General features: G+C 35.6%; 1 protein-coding gene across 3 annotated transcripts in view; it reads left to right on the top strand.

The window, feature by feature from the left end:
* LOC138694417 (facilitated trehalose transporter Tret1-like) overlaps positions 1-16,248 on the top strand; it is an 83,372-nt gene extending 67,124 nt beyond the window's left edge. For all 3 annotated transcript variants that reach the window (XM_069818112.1, XM_069818113.1, XM_069818114.1), the window contains exons 2-4: positions 2,467-2,534; positions 2,718-2,983; positions 13,801-16,248. In XM_069818112.1, the coding sequence (XP_069674213.1) occupies positions 2,486-2,534; positions 2,718-2,983; positions 13,801-14,871 (1,386 nt within the window). In that variant the 5' untranslated portion in view covers positions 2,467-2,485 and the 3' untranslated portion in view covers positions 14,872-16,248. The remainder of the gene's footprint in view (positions 1-2,466; positions 2,535-2,717; positions 2,984-13,800) is intronic.
* Positions 16,249-16,817: the final 569 nt, after the last annotated feature.

Below are 16,817 nucleotides of genomic sequence, written 5' to 3'. Positions count from 1 at the left end.
ATTGATTGCATAATTGCAAGGTTTTTGTACATTGCAAACTATTGTCTAGTAATGAAGCAATAATCATATCTCAGAACAAAATTGATTTCATGAATATTTTTCTCAAAAATGTCAAAAAATAACTTTTTTGTTAAATTGTACCCTATCTCCCCCTACTGTTTAACTGCGTAGTTATTCTTGGTAACATTTTAAAGGTTCCGTCAGAGATCTAATAATTTGATCTGTATAATATTCTATGTGGTCATCGGGGCAAAATATTAAAACACATGTCTGTGCATTTAAGTGAAGCAGCCACCGTTCCCCATCCGTGTTTAAGGGACATCTTAAACTTCTTTTATGGAATTTGGTTCAGGGGGCAAGTTAAGCCTTCTAATTCGTCTTACAGTTCTCTTTAATATTTCCTTCTTAGGAAACATTATTGTAATCTCGCTGGATCTGTAGTTGCAAACTCTAGATGTAGGTTCAACCAAGCTGGAAGCTATGTTCTCTTTTAATTCTGCAGCTGTGTAGCGGGCCCAGTCGGGAGTATGCCTGTGTTCCGTTTCTCCCGAAACAGATGATCCATAGGAAACTTTATTGTAATCTCCCTGAATCTGTAGTTGTAAACTTTAGATGTAGGTTCAACCAAGCTGGAAGCTATGTTCTCTTTTAATTACGCAGCTTTGCAGCGGCCCCAGTCGGGAGAATGCCTGTGTTCCGTTTCTTCCGAAACTGATGATCCATTTTCAACACCAGATGTAGTAACCATTCCCGCACATCGATTTCTGTCGATACATCTCCATTTAATACCATTTCTCATGGATCAGTGTTCCAGGAATATTTTTAAGTGAAGCAGCCACTTTTCCTCAGCCGTTCTTTCTTTATAGTTCTGAGAGAGATCTTGAAATTCTCCTATGGAATTTGGTTTAGGGGCAAGTTAAGCCTTCTAATTCGTCTTACAATTCTCTTTAATGTTTCCTTCTTAAGAAACTTTATTGCAATCTAGCTGGGTGTAGTTGCAAGAGCATTTTGCACGATGCTAGATGTAGGTTCAACCGAGCTAGAAGCTATGTTCCATTTTAATTCCGCAGCTTTACAGCGGCCCCTGTCGGGAGTATGCCGAAACAGATGATCCATTTTCAACACCAGATGTAGTAACCATTCTCGCACATCGGTTTCTGTCATACATCTCCATTTAATACCATTCCTCATGGATTAGTATTTCAAGAACATGTATATTTTATAAATAATCTTCTTACCCCCTTTTGAAGTAGGAATAAACTTTAAATTTATATTCATTCTATTTCGCAATTGAAAATTCTACAAGTACCTACTGTACCTAATTGTTTCCATAGAAGCGGTTCAGATTGTTGGCATGTACGAATTGTTTCCATAGAAGCAGGTTACATTTCTGTTCGATGAAGTGTGATATGTGCAAACTTTAAAAACTGTGACATGTCTAAGTTTGAAAAACAAACATATCCTGTAAGGTGTGACAAAATGTTTGTGTTGCAATTTTATTTTCTTGACATCTTGTCATTGTAACAAAAAGTCCGTGGTATGTTTTGGATGTGACAAAAAGTCCAGATACCCTGACAGTTTACAAAATTCATACAACGGTATTCTTAATGTATATTATTTTTTACTTGTTAATGGCCATTGGAAACAAAGTCTAGAAAGCTGTCATGCTGTAACAGATACCTAAAACTTTGGAGTTGTTGTGGAGTATGGTTAGTATTGTTTGTATGTGAACTCTCAGATAAATATTAATAACCACAGAATAAAAAAATAAATAAATAATCTAAAACTGAAAAAACAGCTTTAACTGTATAATAATAGTTTTCTTATCTCTAATAGTAACAATATATTCTTACAGGCATTATTTGTTTATAGTTATGATGGAATTAGTAAGTAAAGTATTTATTATTTATTAAAATGGATTTGAGGGAGGTGGGATATGATGGTAGAGACTGGATTAATCTTACTCAGGATAGGGACCAATGGCGGGCTTATGCGAGGGCGACAATGAACCTCCGGGTTCCTTAAAAACCAGTAAGTAAGTATTTATTTTTTTGTTAAAATTGTAGAAGCAACTATTTGTGTTAAATTTATGATTAAGAAACATCACTGAAGCATTAAATTCAATAACGGTACTCTCACTTAGCTAAAACTTGCAATCAAAATTTGGAGAAATGATACATAATAGTGAAAAACTGTGCTCAGTGAAAGAACAGTGAATTTAACATAACATTTTTACAAAGTTTTTTTATGAACGTTAACTTCTCAGGCCTGTGAAATAATATGTTGTATATTATACCTATATCATTATATTAATACTTAAGTTCTAGCTGTAGTATTATCTTTTATATAAGTTATTTGCTTGTGAGGAAAAGTAATATTTACAATTCTATTATTGGCACGGATTTTACAGTAGCTTCTATTCCACGTATAAATTGGATTAATTTATGCTTTTCTTACAACTTACAGCGATAGACTGTTAGAATAAATGATGCCAAATGGTTCCAAGTGGCCTCAACGGTTGGCAGCTTGTCTTGGTAATTTTAATTTTACTACTTTTTAATAGACAGTAACTAGAAATAACTGAAATTTTAGTATATTAAAACTCACGATATATTGTCTTGCAAACAGAGTAATGCCACATTCTATTTATTCATTCGTCTAATCCCCACTCATCCATATATCCTGAAATTACAAAAGTGTACCTTGTTCATTTTCAGCTGCTCTACTCTCTGTCTGTGTGGGGTCTCTGGAAGGCTGGACGTCCCCAGCGCTACCTCGCTTGCAGACACCTCGCAACAACACTGAGGGAATCATATCTGACGACGAGGCATCGTGGATCGGATCCCTGGCTCCCCTAGGAGCTGTGTTCGGTGCTCTTCCCTCTGGGTACTTGGCCGGCAGGTTCGGACGTCGATTCCTGTTGTTGCTCCTTACAGTTCCTCTGTCTTTAGGCTGGATCACCATCATTCTGGTGGGACAGTCTGTGAGTATAAAAATAACAATGATGACGAGGATTATGATGATGTTGATAATAATAGCAATAACTGTAATCCTAAAAGACATATGCAACTTACTTCAAATGTAACATTGTTTATAATTGATTTTGGTAATGGTAATTTGCCATTTTGAGTTATCGGTACAACACGGAGAAATTATTAAAAATCACCACAAACGGAAATACTGGCAATTGGCACTCAAATGTATCACTTGCATTAAGCAAATATTATGTTATTAAAAATTATAGAACCAAACCAGAATAATTTAGTATGGCCTAAGTGTTCATATTATAATAATACATTTTGTGCACTTTTCAACATAGCCCCGTACAAATATAGCCTACATTTGTTCCATCTGTGTGAAGTTTCTAATTCCTATAGAGTAGAAATCTTTATAGGTACTAATGCCGGGTAACCAGTGCTGCAATTTTTTTTTTTTTCACATGATCTTTATCATCCAGTTTGATCGGTCTGAGGGCGTTTAACCTCCAGCTCAGTTGTCCGATGTATTCTGCGGCGTTATGGACACAATGAGGATGACCATTATCTTGAAGAAGATGAACCAGGTGCCTTTGTATTCCATGACATTACTACAAAACGTAATACAATCTTCACTTTATTTCTGAGAAAGTTGGTGTAATACTCACAGTTCGCAGTTCGTCGATTTCATGAGGTTAGAGTAAATTACACTTTTCATGTCACAAAAAATACCATAACTTTACCTGCACAACGTCATAATTTGATGATTTTAACAGGTAATGATGTATATATCTACCCGATGCTCTGTCTCTTGGATTATGGCTCGAAATAACGTATCCATGTAGCGTCCGTCACAAGTCACAATTCTTTCTATAAAATGATCTATTTTAGCAACGTAAAGATTATTTATGTCCCTGCTTACGCTTAACCTCGTTTCTTTGTTCAGATCTGTAAGGGACCCGTCTTAAATTTTATGACAGTTCAGATGGTTAAGAAGAATTGAATGCACAGTTTTTACTTGGAATTTAAAATCCATATCGTCTTATCAATGACACTGTTCATAAAATTGATTCCCTATGTTTTTACACATTCTTGAATATATTTCTTCCGGTTTTACATTTTCTGCCACAGGAAATAATATCAATGATCGTTAGTGTTCAATCAATCCTTTATTAATGTCATGAACAAAAATTTGTTGCAATAGACATAAAGTATACTAAATTACAAGATATATAAAATAATATTTGACACAAAATGTAAACACAGATGAATACAAGCAATACAAATGGAAAACAAACAATATTCTTGGTAGATATTTGATAGTCGTCCCAACCAGGATTTAATAATCGGCCTCCTAATCAATTCTAAATGAATATTTATATTTAATTCAATTTCTTCTTTTATAGAAACCCTAGTTAGGTAGGCTATCATTGAAAAATTTATTTTAAATGCAACAAACAATTTAGGCTACAAGACAAATTACATTTTATAAAGAATATAAATCATGATTAATTATTCAAATCGATATCTTCAGTGCTGTGGAGGATATCATGTCCAGGGTGCTGTCAAGAACTTTTAATTTTCGGAAGACTTCTAAGGACTCCCTGGGATTGTGCCTCTAGCCCCAATCATAATAATTCCTACAAGTCCCATGTCTTGATGTTATATTTGGTCCCGAAATCACTCCAGCATGGCAGATAAATTGCCCGTTTTTCTTTGCAGACTTCTCTAGGTTGTTCCTCGCTGTTCTCAAAACGGACTGTGGGATCGAGAATGAGTCCACAATTTTTTTTCGGTCTATAACAATGATATGTGGCTCTTCGAGTTGATCCGTCAGCGGAAAGGCACCAAATTTCCTCGTGCACTTCATACTTATCAACCCGGCGAAGTTCATTGGCAATCATTGAGCGAATTTTATTATGACGGTCAATTCTCAGTAATTCTCCCTTCCGGCAAAAACCCAGTACATGGACTAAGGTTTCTTGCTCATCGCATTTTCTGCAATGGGTACTACCAAGGCTTGTTCCTGGGAGGGTTCTGACTGGAATAACGTTGCAGGTCATTTTGATCGCTTCAGTCCATTGGCTGCAGGAGAGACCCTTCTTGTTGGAAATTTATGCATTCCCTTTCTTCCAGTGGGAATAAAATGTGACACCTTTCCCTTTTCCAGGAAGTTCACTCCATTTCTTAAAGGAGTCCTCACGAAGTGTTCTTCTCAAACATTTTGGACGAAAATCATTAACTTGGTCTGCCTGAAGGGGTAAGCGTCTAATACTCAGATCAATTTCGTCTTGAAGGTTAATACTAATAATAATTGTAATAATACAAAGCAATTAAGCTTAGAAATTTAGAATACATTTACAATGGTGTCAACAAATTCACTAATATTATAGAATGGATGGTTGATTAAGCGGTTATAGAAACCAGATTTAAATTATATATAACTTGCATCATGTGCCTTTTGTGGAAACTTATTAAACAATGTTATAACAATAGAATTGAACCATTTTTTGGACTTAATCTACCTCTCGGTTCTGAAACACAATAATTGTACCTTGTATTGTAGTGGTTAACTTCTGTTTTAGGGTGATAATTATTAAGGTTTTTCTTAATTTTTATTAGACATTGGAATATATATATATATAAATTTATAAGAGTTAAAATTTTTTTCTCAATATATAGTGGCCTACAGTGAGCGTCATTTGCAGACTATGCCCTTCGTTACTCGCGTTAAATTCCGTAACGCCAGTACTCACCTGGATTACAATGGTAATCCACATTTGTTTTTGTTTATAGACAAGGTTTAAACATTGGAATTAGATTTAAATGTTAAGAAATATATTGTTTTCAGTTATTACAGTAATAAGAATAGATATGGTACGCATAACGGAACGTATTAATTATAAATATTAATAATGAAATGGATAGTACACAAATTGCATTCAAGTGACATGTTTGCATAATATTTCAACACTGGTCGTGTCTTTGAGTCATAATTTATTGTTGCATCATAGTTATGAGTTAGTTCACTATCATCATAATTATGTAGGTTATCTAGCATTGTTGCTCACTCGATGTTTGAAGGTCATCTGAACTCTTGATCTCTCTTAATCTCTCCCACGGGAAACGCAAGTTCACTACTGCTGACCTTACTTACGTCATATTTGATAACCGAATACCTCACTCAGGGGTGTAGCAATGAAAAAATTCAGGGATGTAACAATCATTCTCTCTTCACTTGTAATATTTTACAGATGTTTTTGTGTATTGTAAGAAGGATATTGATGCACTTTCATGTTTATGTTTGCATTTCACACTTTACACACGTGAGTCTAATCTACATCTGATTCAATTATCTGAGTAGGCCTATGCATTTCTTCTACACAGTTCAAACAAATTACATCTGAATGAGTAGGACAAATTCTCTTCAAGCACTGGGAACAAGATTGTCTTGTGCTCTTGTTTCTTGTTCTACCACACATGTAGCACCTACCAATACCTTCTGGCCGTATTCCTTCTTCTTGACCTGTTTGTGGAATGCCTAACAGTTGCTCTCCTCTTCTCTTTATTTCTCTTGGAATTGTCTGTTGGGTGATACGCTCGGAAATTAGTGGCTTCATTAGGTCCAGAGCAAGGGTTTTTAGGAAGTTTTTCCGTAGAATTTTTTGTTTGTTTGCAGAATAAACAACAAGAGCATTGACACCTGCTATGTTCAGTAAGTCAAAGAAAATAGTCAGAGGCCAGCGGCGTGAATTTCTGCTTACATCATAGGCTGAGCATAACTGGTCCAGGACATCCACAGCACATTTAGTTCTATTATAAAAAGATATTATTTCAGGCTTCTGGCTTCCTCCTGTTTCCCCATCCATTGCCTTATCATAATGCATGGTTGATAATGCTAACACTGTTTTGTTTTTTTTTGGTACATACTGTACGAAATAATTGTGCAGTTTTCATTGAATCCAAACAATGTACTGTTAACTTCCCTGTCTTGAGTAGTTGTGAAATGAGGAGGGATTTCTCTTTTGTTTTTTTTCAAGGTTCCTACAAATGTAATTTTGTCATTTTCTAGAAGATCTAAACACAGAAGTATGCTCGTGAACCAGTTATCGGTGGTCACATTTCTTCCTGTTCCTTTGATGGGATGAACCAGCCTCTTCACCACTGCATGTGCACTGTTACTTTGGTGAAATGGACCATCTGGTTGAATACCAGCATAAATTTCCAACTTATGAGTGTAATATGTTTTCACATCCACCATAGCAAAAATTTTGATCCCATATTTTGCTGGTTTAGTAGGTATATACACTTTCATGGGACATCGTCCTCTGAATGCAACCAACTGCTCGTCTATAGTTACATATTCGCTTGGAATGTAGCACCTTTGTGAATTCTGAACAAATAACTCGAACACTTCACGTACAGCAGCCAGTTTATCAATTTCTTTCCTTTCCTGCCTGTCATGAATGTTATCAAACCGTAGACATCGTAACAAAAATTGGAATCTATTGTAGGTCATAGTCAGGTAAATTGACTCTATATCTGTGCCATTTTTATCCCATAGTTCTCTTACGTTCAGTCTTCCCGATTTCAAAGCACCAGCAAGATACAAAATACCTAAGAGTGCTCGAATTTCAACGTCATTTGTTAATTTGCAATCTCTGTCACGTCCGTAATTACGCTTCACTTTTTCAATATAAATATTAGTACACCTTACTATTACATTGATTATTGTCTGATCAATAAAGCAGTCAAAACACTCTGTGTGTGTCCGCGCATTTTTTGCAGCTCTTTTAGGGCCCGGTGAATGAATCACTATATTTTGTGCTCTTCTTCTCCCTCGTAGAGATACTGGTTCTTCCTGCCAAATTGTAGTGTTGTCTCTTCCCGTATAGCAGTTTCCATCATTTATAGACATTAGTCTTTCATCACCATCACCATAATCATCATCCTCCTCCTCATTGTCTTGTTCTGAATTAGAATCGTGAACTTCATTCAAAAGATCTTCTTTGTTGCTTTCATCATCACTTTCATTTTCAATGCCAACATCCAGATCTTCATCTAGCCACTTGCAAATATTGCTTGTATTTTCCGTACCCATTGGAGTCAACTACAAAGAGGATGGAACGATATCACACACTTTTTTCATAAAGTTCCTGCATTGCATCACTCATAACCATATAAAAACTATTTCACTTACCTGAGCAAGAAACTGACGTCAGTACTCGCGTGGATTACAATGGTAATCCACTCGGAAAAACTGCGTATAACTTGATAAAACTCCGTATAACTTTCCAAAGCGTTGCGACAAATACGTCTAAACACCAGTAATGCCTCACTTAGACTGTGACGAGAAATTGCATTGACGCTCAGCTACGCAGTGCTGCAGGCGGTGACGTAATACAGGATTAAATATCAGTGGATTACTATTGTAATCCACGCGAGTACTGAAGGGTTAAATGCGTAAACCTTTTTTTTGTAGAATAAGAATAATGGATATGCTACTGTTATTCTCCCAAATATAAACACCATATATGATAATATACTATTGAAAAAGGCGTAATAAGAAGTTATGGTAGAATTTCGGTATTAAAGGTTTCAGATATTTTAATAAGTAAATTATTCTTGATAGCCTAATACTTAACAAATTAATATGTTCATCCCATGCTATTTTGGATTGAAACAAACTTTAGCAACATAGAATAATGAAAGAAACAATTGGAAACTAATTGAAGCATCTTCTTCATAAAATAATGGAAATAGGAATCGTCCATAAAACAGGATAAAAATGATAAATTATTGGAATAGTACGTTGTTGTCCACTAAGTGGTGCCGATGAAGTGCGCAAAAGAAGGTAAAGCAGAATATGCGATATACTATTCTACCACTAATCCGTATGGGGAAGAGATTTATTATGAACGAAGAACTGATCCGGGGCTTGGCTCGGGCGTGGGTTCGTGGGTTTGGTTTTTCTTCCGAGCTTTTCCTAACTGTAAGGCGAATGCCAGGTAATACTATGGCGAATCCTCATCTCTCCAAATACCATTTCAATATCACCAATTCAATTGACACTAAATAATCTAGCAATATATACAGTGACATTGAACAACAGACTAAAATATCTGAAAATGTTACATCAGTGACAAAAAGGTTGAGTTCTATTCATACAAAGGCCTGAAATATCGCCTTTAGACAATGCTAGAATTACGCAGGGTATAAATAGATTATTAGATTCAAATGTACCTGCATTGTAAAATGATTTAGCACAGTAGTCAAAGTGTCCTCTATGGTAATTTTCTCATTCCTATGAAAATATCGAAAAGGACGCCGAATTAATGCCTTGTTTTAATTTGAAGGGATAGAAATCATTATTCACCAATTCAGGTTTAACGTATCAAACGCGTGGAGAGACTGTATGTCAAAGATGTATGAAGATTTTGTCAACACTCGTCAGAAACACTATTTGAATAGATCATGTAAATATTACGAACACAGACTGCTGGCATCGTAACTCACTTTGTCTCAGAGTGTGTATCAAACACAATGAACGAACTTCGCAGTTCTGAATGAAAAAGTGAGGTGTTATTCAGCCGCCGGTGTAGCTCAGTCGGCTAAGGCGCTTGCCTGTCAATCTGCAGTTACGCTTGAGCGTGAGTTCGGTTCCCACTAGGGCTGAATACCTGGTTGGAATTTTTTCCCAGGTTTTCTCTATCTTAAGGCATATGCCAGGTAATCTATCGCGAATCCTCAGCCTCATCTCGCCACATACCATCTCGCTATCACCATCCCATTGACGCTAAATAACCTAGTATTTGATACAGAGTCGTTAAATAACCAAGTAAGAAACAGATGCTACTCGTATTGCGAAAATGACACAAAATAGGAAACAACTTTTATTTTGCTGATTTATTTAACGACGCTGTATCAAATACTAAGGTATATGGTGATAGCGAGATGGTATTTGGTGAGATGAGGCCGAGGATTCGCCATTGATTTCCTAGCGTTTGCCTTGCAATTTGGGGAAAAAGTCTCGGAAAAAACCCAACCAGGTAATCGGCGCAAGCTGGAATCGAACGCATCCCCGAGCACAACTCCGGATCGGAAGGCAAGCGCCTCAGCCGACTGAGCTACGCCGGTGGCCTGGAACCAACTATTACACTGTTAAATTGTGACATACTAATACATTCAGACAAATGTGTCCCAGCAACTAAATCACAAATTCCTGCATGCTATATACTACATTTAGCAGAACTGTTCTATTTATCGATATTATAGGTTACTTCCATCATAAAATCAACAATCAGACGCTGAGAAGATATTGTGGCAAGATCTACTAATTATTATTGAATATAAATTCATAGGTAAAGTAAATAAAGCAGGAAGTCATCCGTAAGGTCACAACCGCAAGCGACTCAATAACAGAACTTCAATAATGACTAGTACAAATAATATGAAATTTACTTTAAGAATATAGTATCTTGTGCAACGAGCCTATAATGGTAATAATTAACACGCGAGTATGTGTATGAAAGGAGCTTAAGGGAGTTTCATAATTTTCATACGAGCGTCTTAATTACCATTATAGGCATGATGCATACGACTGCTTTTTTATAATTTCGAGGGAAAAATCGTTCCGGGGCCGGCTATCGAACCCGGGACCTTGTGGTTAATTGTACCAACGCTCTACCAACTGAGCTACCCAGGAATTCTACCAGACACCGCTGTACTGATACCCGCCCCGGAACGATTTTTCCCTCGAAATTATTCAAATCAACTTTACAGGGAGTTATACCTGAAAGCTTGATTTGCATAATACACGTCACTGTTCGTTAACAGAAAACCACAATTTAAGTCACACAGAGTTAGTGTGCAGTCAATGTTGGTTGCTTGACGGCCGTCAGCCCACTTTGAGATCTGTGGATATAGAGGGGAAAAATTGGATCGGTGTCTGGTAGAGTTCCCGGGTAGCTTAGTTGGTAGAGCGTTGGTACGTTTAACCAAAGGTCCCGGGTTCGATACCCGGCGCCGGAATGAATTTTCCCTCGAAATTATTCAAATCATCTTTACAGGGAGCTATACCTGAAAGCTTGATTTGCACGACTGTTTTGTTCGACTATAGTTAAATATCTAAGTTTTGAGTTTTTACTTATTATTTCTTAACCTGTTACTTCAGTGATAATGAAACGGTGAACATGCGTGTATTTTCAGCGTGTTCTCGACTAATGCAACTTATGATACAAGTATGAATGTCTTTTCAGCCTGTTCCCGAGTACTGCAACAGATGGCAGGCGTGTACGCCGTATTTACTGATTTTTTGCAAAGATTGGTATGGAAATACTAACCTCAAAGCAACACATATTAAAACACAGAAAATGAATGCAATTTATTATAATATTAAAATGAACATGAACAGAATTTATTTTATTTTAAATAGGCTACATGTTGTTGATTATGCAGTGTGTGAAATTTATCTGGAGAATGGCTCCCAGTGGCATGCTTGAAGTTGCGGTAATGTTTATTTGAGTTGTTCAATAACTCGGGCCTGTCATTTTGGATTAGTGGTCTCAAGGCTTGCGGGATGTTGCGCGTACAATATTAAACAATACCGCATGCGCTTAGTTGGAAAGTGATAGTTGCAATAACATAATGAATAGCAGGACTTTAAGATACAGTTACGTCACATATAATGAGCGTATTATAGTATGGTCGAGCAAAAATATAATCAAGTTATACCAGAAGCCTATAGAAGAGTTCGCATCGTGTTGAACATACCAAATACACTGGAAATGAGACATAGCATATTATTATATCTAAAATTCTAAATGCTTCATGAACAAATGCTGAAAAGAAACAACAGATAATAATCAATTTTATGACTCTCTGTGATTTATACTGAACGTAAAGCCCAAGAAAAAGTTTAAAATAGCAACCTCTAAACGCTAAAGGACACAATATTCAAAGCAAAGTAGTCTAAATTCCGACGTTGAACTTCACTTTGTGAATAACATTCTACGAAGGCGTCAAAAGTTGATACGTAAATAAATATAGGATTTTCAGAAATATAATTATATCCGTAGCTCTACATGTCAATGTCGCAAGGTGTTTCTCCTACTAATCAAACTTAAGCACTGGGTGCTAGCGGGAGCATAGCTAAACTTACCGGCAGTCATGAAATAATGACTCTGTACATTGTTCATATAATGAAAGTTAAATCTAGTATAGGCCTACAATATATTCAGGACATTTTCTGTATCTCCTTGGTTATTTCATTATAACCATCAGATACTTTTAAAAATCTCTGCTGCTTCAAGTATATTTACCTACAGTAATATTAAGAATACTAAAAATGTAACAATTGTGAAAGTTCGGTAAAAGCACCAGTAGAATTGAAGAATGATTTACAACAAAACACGGGTGTTAGGTAGGGAAGACAAGGTGTTTGTTTCCTATATTGTCCAATGTTATAAGTGTTATGGTGAACGAATAACATTGTAATGCAAAGCAGGCAAGGGAAATAAACCAAACCTGAAGTCTTTCATTTATGTAGACAATATAATGTTGTGGAGATAGTACAAAAAAATTTGAAAGATACAGTATAGGAATTTGGTTTGAAAAACAATAAGGAGAAAATACCAGCAATGAAAATATCTGACAAGTAGTGGAATATAAAGTTACCGGAAGATATCTTGTAAAAGTTTAGACGTTTAATTATTTGGTATCAGAAGTAACCTTATATAGCAAAATACAAAATTATATCAGCAGAAGTATTCAAAGTTGTTCGAATGTAAATACAATGTTTAAAAGTTTAGTGTTGAATGGATATTTACCTTTAAAATGTGAAATTATTGGACACAAAAACTATTTTAAACAGTTATTATATATGCATATGATATTTGGACATACACACAAAATGAAATTAGAATTCGTGCTCCAGAAATGAAAGTTTTTCTTGAAATTTATGTAAAACAAAAAAGAAAACTGAAGAATAAAAAATTAAAGGTATGACATTTAAATTAGAAAAAAAAAAAACTTGAGATGAATTTAGAAAGAAACAGTTTCAATGGTTTAGGCATATCAAAAGAGTGGAACAGACAGATTACTTAGGAAAATGTGAAATGTAAAACTGAAAGATAAACGACCCAAAGGAAGTCCTCGAATGAACAGATAGACGAAACTAAAAGTAAAATAGCAGCTTCTGGTCAACCAACGGGAGGAGATATTAATTAAACCCATGGAATGATGAGACATATCGAGGCAGATTTCATCGACCCTCTACATGAAGAAAAGAATAGAAGAAGAATATTATTATTATTACTATTATTATTATCATTATCATTATCATTATCATTATCATTATCATTATCATTATCATTATCATTATCATTATTATTATTATTATTATTATTATTATTATTAATATATTTATGATGAATATTAAAATTCATGACCACACATCAGTAGTACTAAAATTATAAACTTATTAAGTTCTTATTAAAGGTAATTCTGCTGCCGTGGCTCTATAGTCCATACATACTGTCCTCACGTCCCATCCACACAATTCGCGCACTTAGAGCCCCTACGTGGGAAATGTAAGAATTTTATCTTCTGCTTGTGGGATTGGGTGTTTGTTACTTGTCATATGTTGTCCTGTTTTGTCTCAGTGATGGTTCTGTGCTGTACTGAACATGCAAACAAGGAGATTAGATACAAATATACACAAATGTAAGGACAGATATAGATATAAATATATGTACGAAAAAATAGAATTCCTGAATTTTTTTCTTTTTTAAACTTGTTTACATATGTGTTTAATATGTTTCTACAGTTGGCGCTTCTTTATACTGCAAGATTCATTCTGGGATTCACAATGGGTGCCACAACAGTTATCATTCCACTCTACAATGAGGAGATAGCTGAAATAAATCTCAGAGGGGAACTGGGCACATACATGGATATCTCCGTTACTATCGGCATCCTCTACATGTATGCAGTTGGTGCCTTCGTCCCTTATATTTGGCTGTGCATTCTCGCTGCCATCATCCCTGTACTTTTCGGAATTACCTTCTTCTGGATGCCAGAATCTCCCGTATATTTACTCTCTAAAGGACGCAAAATTGAGGCAGAGAAATCTCTTTGTTGGCTACGGAATGTCGATATCTGTAACAGTCACCATGTACTGGAAGAATTTAATGATATACAAAAGAGTCTGGAGATTGTACTTCCATCTGAAAGCGTTTCAAAGACGTCAGTTTTCAGGATCTTGGGAGTGGTGTTCGGTTTAATGATATTCCAGCAGCTGAGCGGTATCAATGCTGTCATATTTTACACAGTGGACATCTTCAAAGCTTCCAAAAGTACATTGTCTCCTTATATCTCCACACTCATAATCGGCATCGTTCAAGTGCTGGCCACTTACATAGCGGCACTCTTCATGGACCACATTGGCAGACGCGTACTACTAATATTATCAGATATATTCATGGCAGTGAGTTATTTGGCACTTGCATTGTATTTCTACTTCAGCACTCAAGAATCAGATATATCTTCCTGGAACTGGGTTCCTCTTGTAGCTCTCAACGTTTTAGTAATCGCGTACTCTGTTGGATTCGGGCCCATCCCCTGGTTCATGATGGTTGAGTTGTCAACGAATGAAGCCAAGGGACTTGTGAGCGCCTTGGCAGTGTCTCTCAACTGGGCGCTGGTGTTCATCGTCACCAAGGTGTTCTCATTGATGATTAGTGAATTAGGTCCTGCTGAGACGTACGGGATTTTATGTGTGATATGTGTTGTGGGGTGTATGTTTGTGGCTCTTTTTGTACCGGAGACTAGAGGGAAGACGAGAGAAGAAATCCAAGGTGTGCTCCAGAAGTCACATATTGTGCCACATTTCACATGACGACTAAAACTAAGTAAGTGTGAATGAGTTTTTTCAACAGGAAAGAAAAACTATAAAAAACAGACCAGAATAGGTTTTATGGTATGCGCGAAATGAAGATGACGAAATCCGCAAATACTTAAGATAAAGAAGAATGTTCTTTCCAGTAAAACAAATACATCCAGGAGTAATTTATCAAGCAGAGAGCATATACTGTGAAAGGTTAATCGATTAAGATGAGTGTGAATTAACGTATGAATCGGTGATCATTAAATGGCAGTAAGTGACATTTTTGGTAGAGACAGTTATACATTGTACATTATATTTTAGAGATAGCCCCATCGATATGTAATGAAAGGAACTACCAACAACAAGTGAGTAGGAAAGTAGATTACAACCCATTCCTAAGAGTAGGTAAAGAAAGGAACTAACTGTTGCGCTTAGTTCCCTTCAATTCCAAAAGTTGACTTGGCACTGGCTGCATTTATGTGACAAACAAATTAGTATGTATATGCATAGAATAAACCTTTGAGCTCTTTCAAAGTTTAATTTGTTAGTTTTTCAAGATTTGTTCGGAATTATTTAGGATAACAGTAGTTTGGAATGGATTCTAAAGAAGCATAAGATCAGTTAAGACTTTCTTGGTAAAGGCAAAACTCAAATCGCTTAGAAATTTGTATAAAAACGTTTATTAACCTTCACTTTATACCATAAGAAAGGGTTTTCACTTTTGGTCTCAGGTTATTTTGCTGTTAGAGGACAGTCGTTCTTTAATTGCGATAGGACATTAATTTGGCATTACAAAACATGCTCTAATTTTAATTTGGCAAAACTAATAATAAAGTAATCAGATGTAATAATTAGTTGTCTAACACTTAAGTAGAATTGAAAGGAACTACGTACAATACATTCATTTCTTTCTGTAATGGTTATAATAATGATAATGATGTCTAATCTGTTTAGCATTATGCTCAGTTATTATTTGAGAGGTTGCAATATAATTTTATGTTTTCAAAAATAACAGCAAACTAATGTGAAGTGTTAATTTATTGACCAGTACTTTCATGTAGAATTGAAAGGAACGAACTACAAGAAATTAATATTATCCCCAACCTACAATAAAATACAAAATTAATATTTATATTTGATTTTTAGCTTCAATGACTCCTTTTCCGCTCTGAAAAATGTAATAAAATAAACGTAAAAATTAAAAACCTAACTTTCCGACACTTTTTTTTTCAATTCACGAAAACCACACAAGGTGTAGTTAGTTCCTTCCATAACTCACCAACGTGTGTGTGTGTGTGCGTGCGTGTGTGTGTGTGTGTGAGAGAGAGTAAATATTGTTAACATAGTGCGACATTAAGTCGTTAATGCTGTTGAAGTAAACTGGATAAATGCAACAAAGATTCAAGAATATTTTGTATTAATCTATCTTTCACAAACAGCCGTCCATCCAACCATCCATCCACCCATACATCCATCCTCTGCCTAGATACAGAAAAGCCCAGAAACAAATTAATTATACTGGAACGCCAATGAGTGAATGCTTACGTCCGTCCAGTACAAGTTATCTGTTGCGTAAAAATTTAAAAGTCATGATGGGACCGATAAGCTAATAATAAATAATAACAATCAAGGTTTTATCATATACCATCTATGCTTATCCTTTTAACAAATTTATTGGTTTTTCAATACTTTGTTACATTTATTTGAATTTGAACGTTTTCGGCTCTATTGAGCCATCATCAGAACTATTTATGCCCATATGCATGATAAAGGTACACATATATGCAATACAAATAAATAACCAGAATAACATCAAATAACATGTGATTCTATATAAGACAATTATTTAAGGGGAGTATTACGCGTGATGCTTCGTTGATGTTGGTTAACTCATGACCATTCTCAATTAGATGGGTCGCGAACTTAGACTTTCTCCTGTTGTATTTAAAATCTGCGAC

This window comes from Periplaneta americana, chromosome 2, assembly GCF_040183065.1.
Source record: "Periplaneta americana isolate PAMFEO1 chromosome 2, P.americana_PAMFEO1_priV1, whole genome shotgun sequence".
NCBI lineage: Eukaryota > Metazoa > Arthropoda > Insecta > Blattodea > Blattidae > Periplaneta > Periplaneta americana.
The sequence above is the reverse complement of the archived record's forward strand: the minus strand, read 5'-3'. Positions and strand labels throughout refer to the sequence as shown.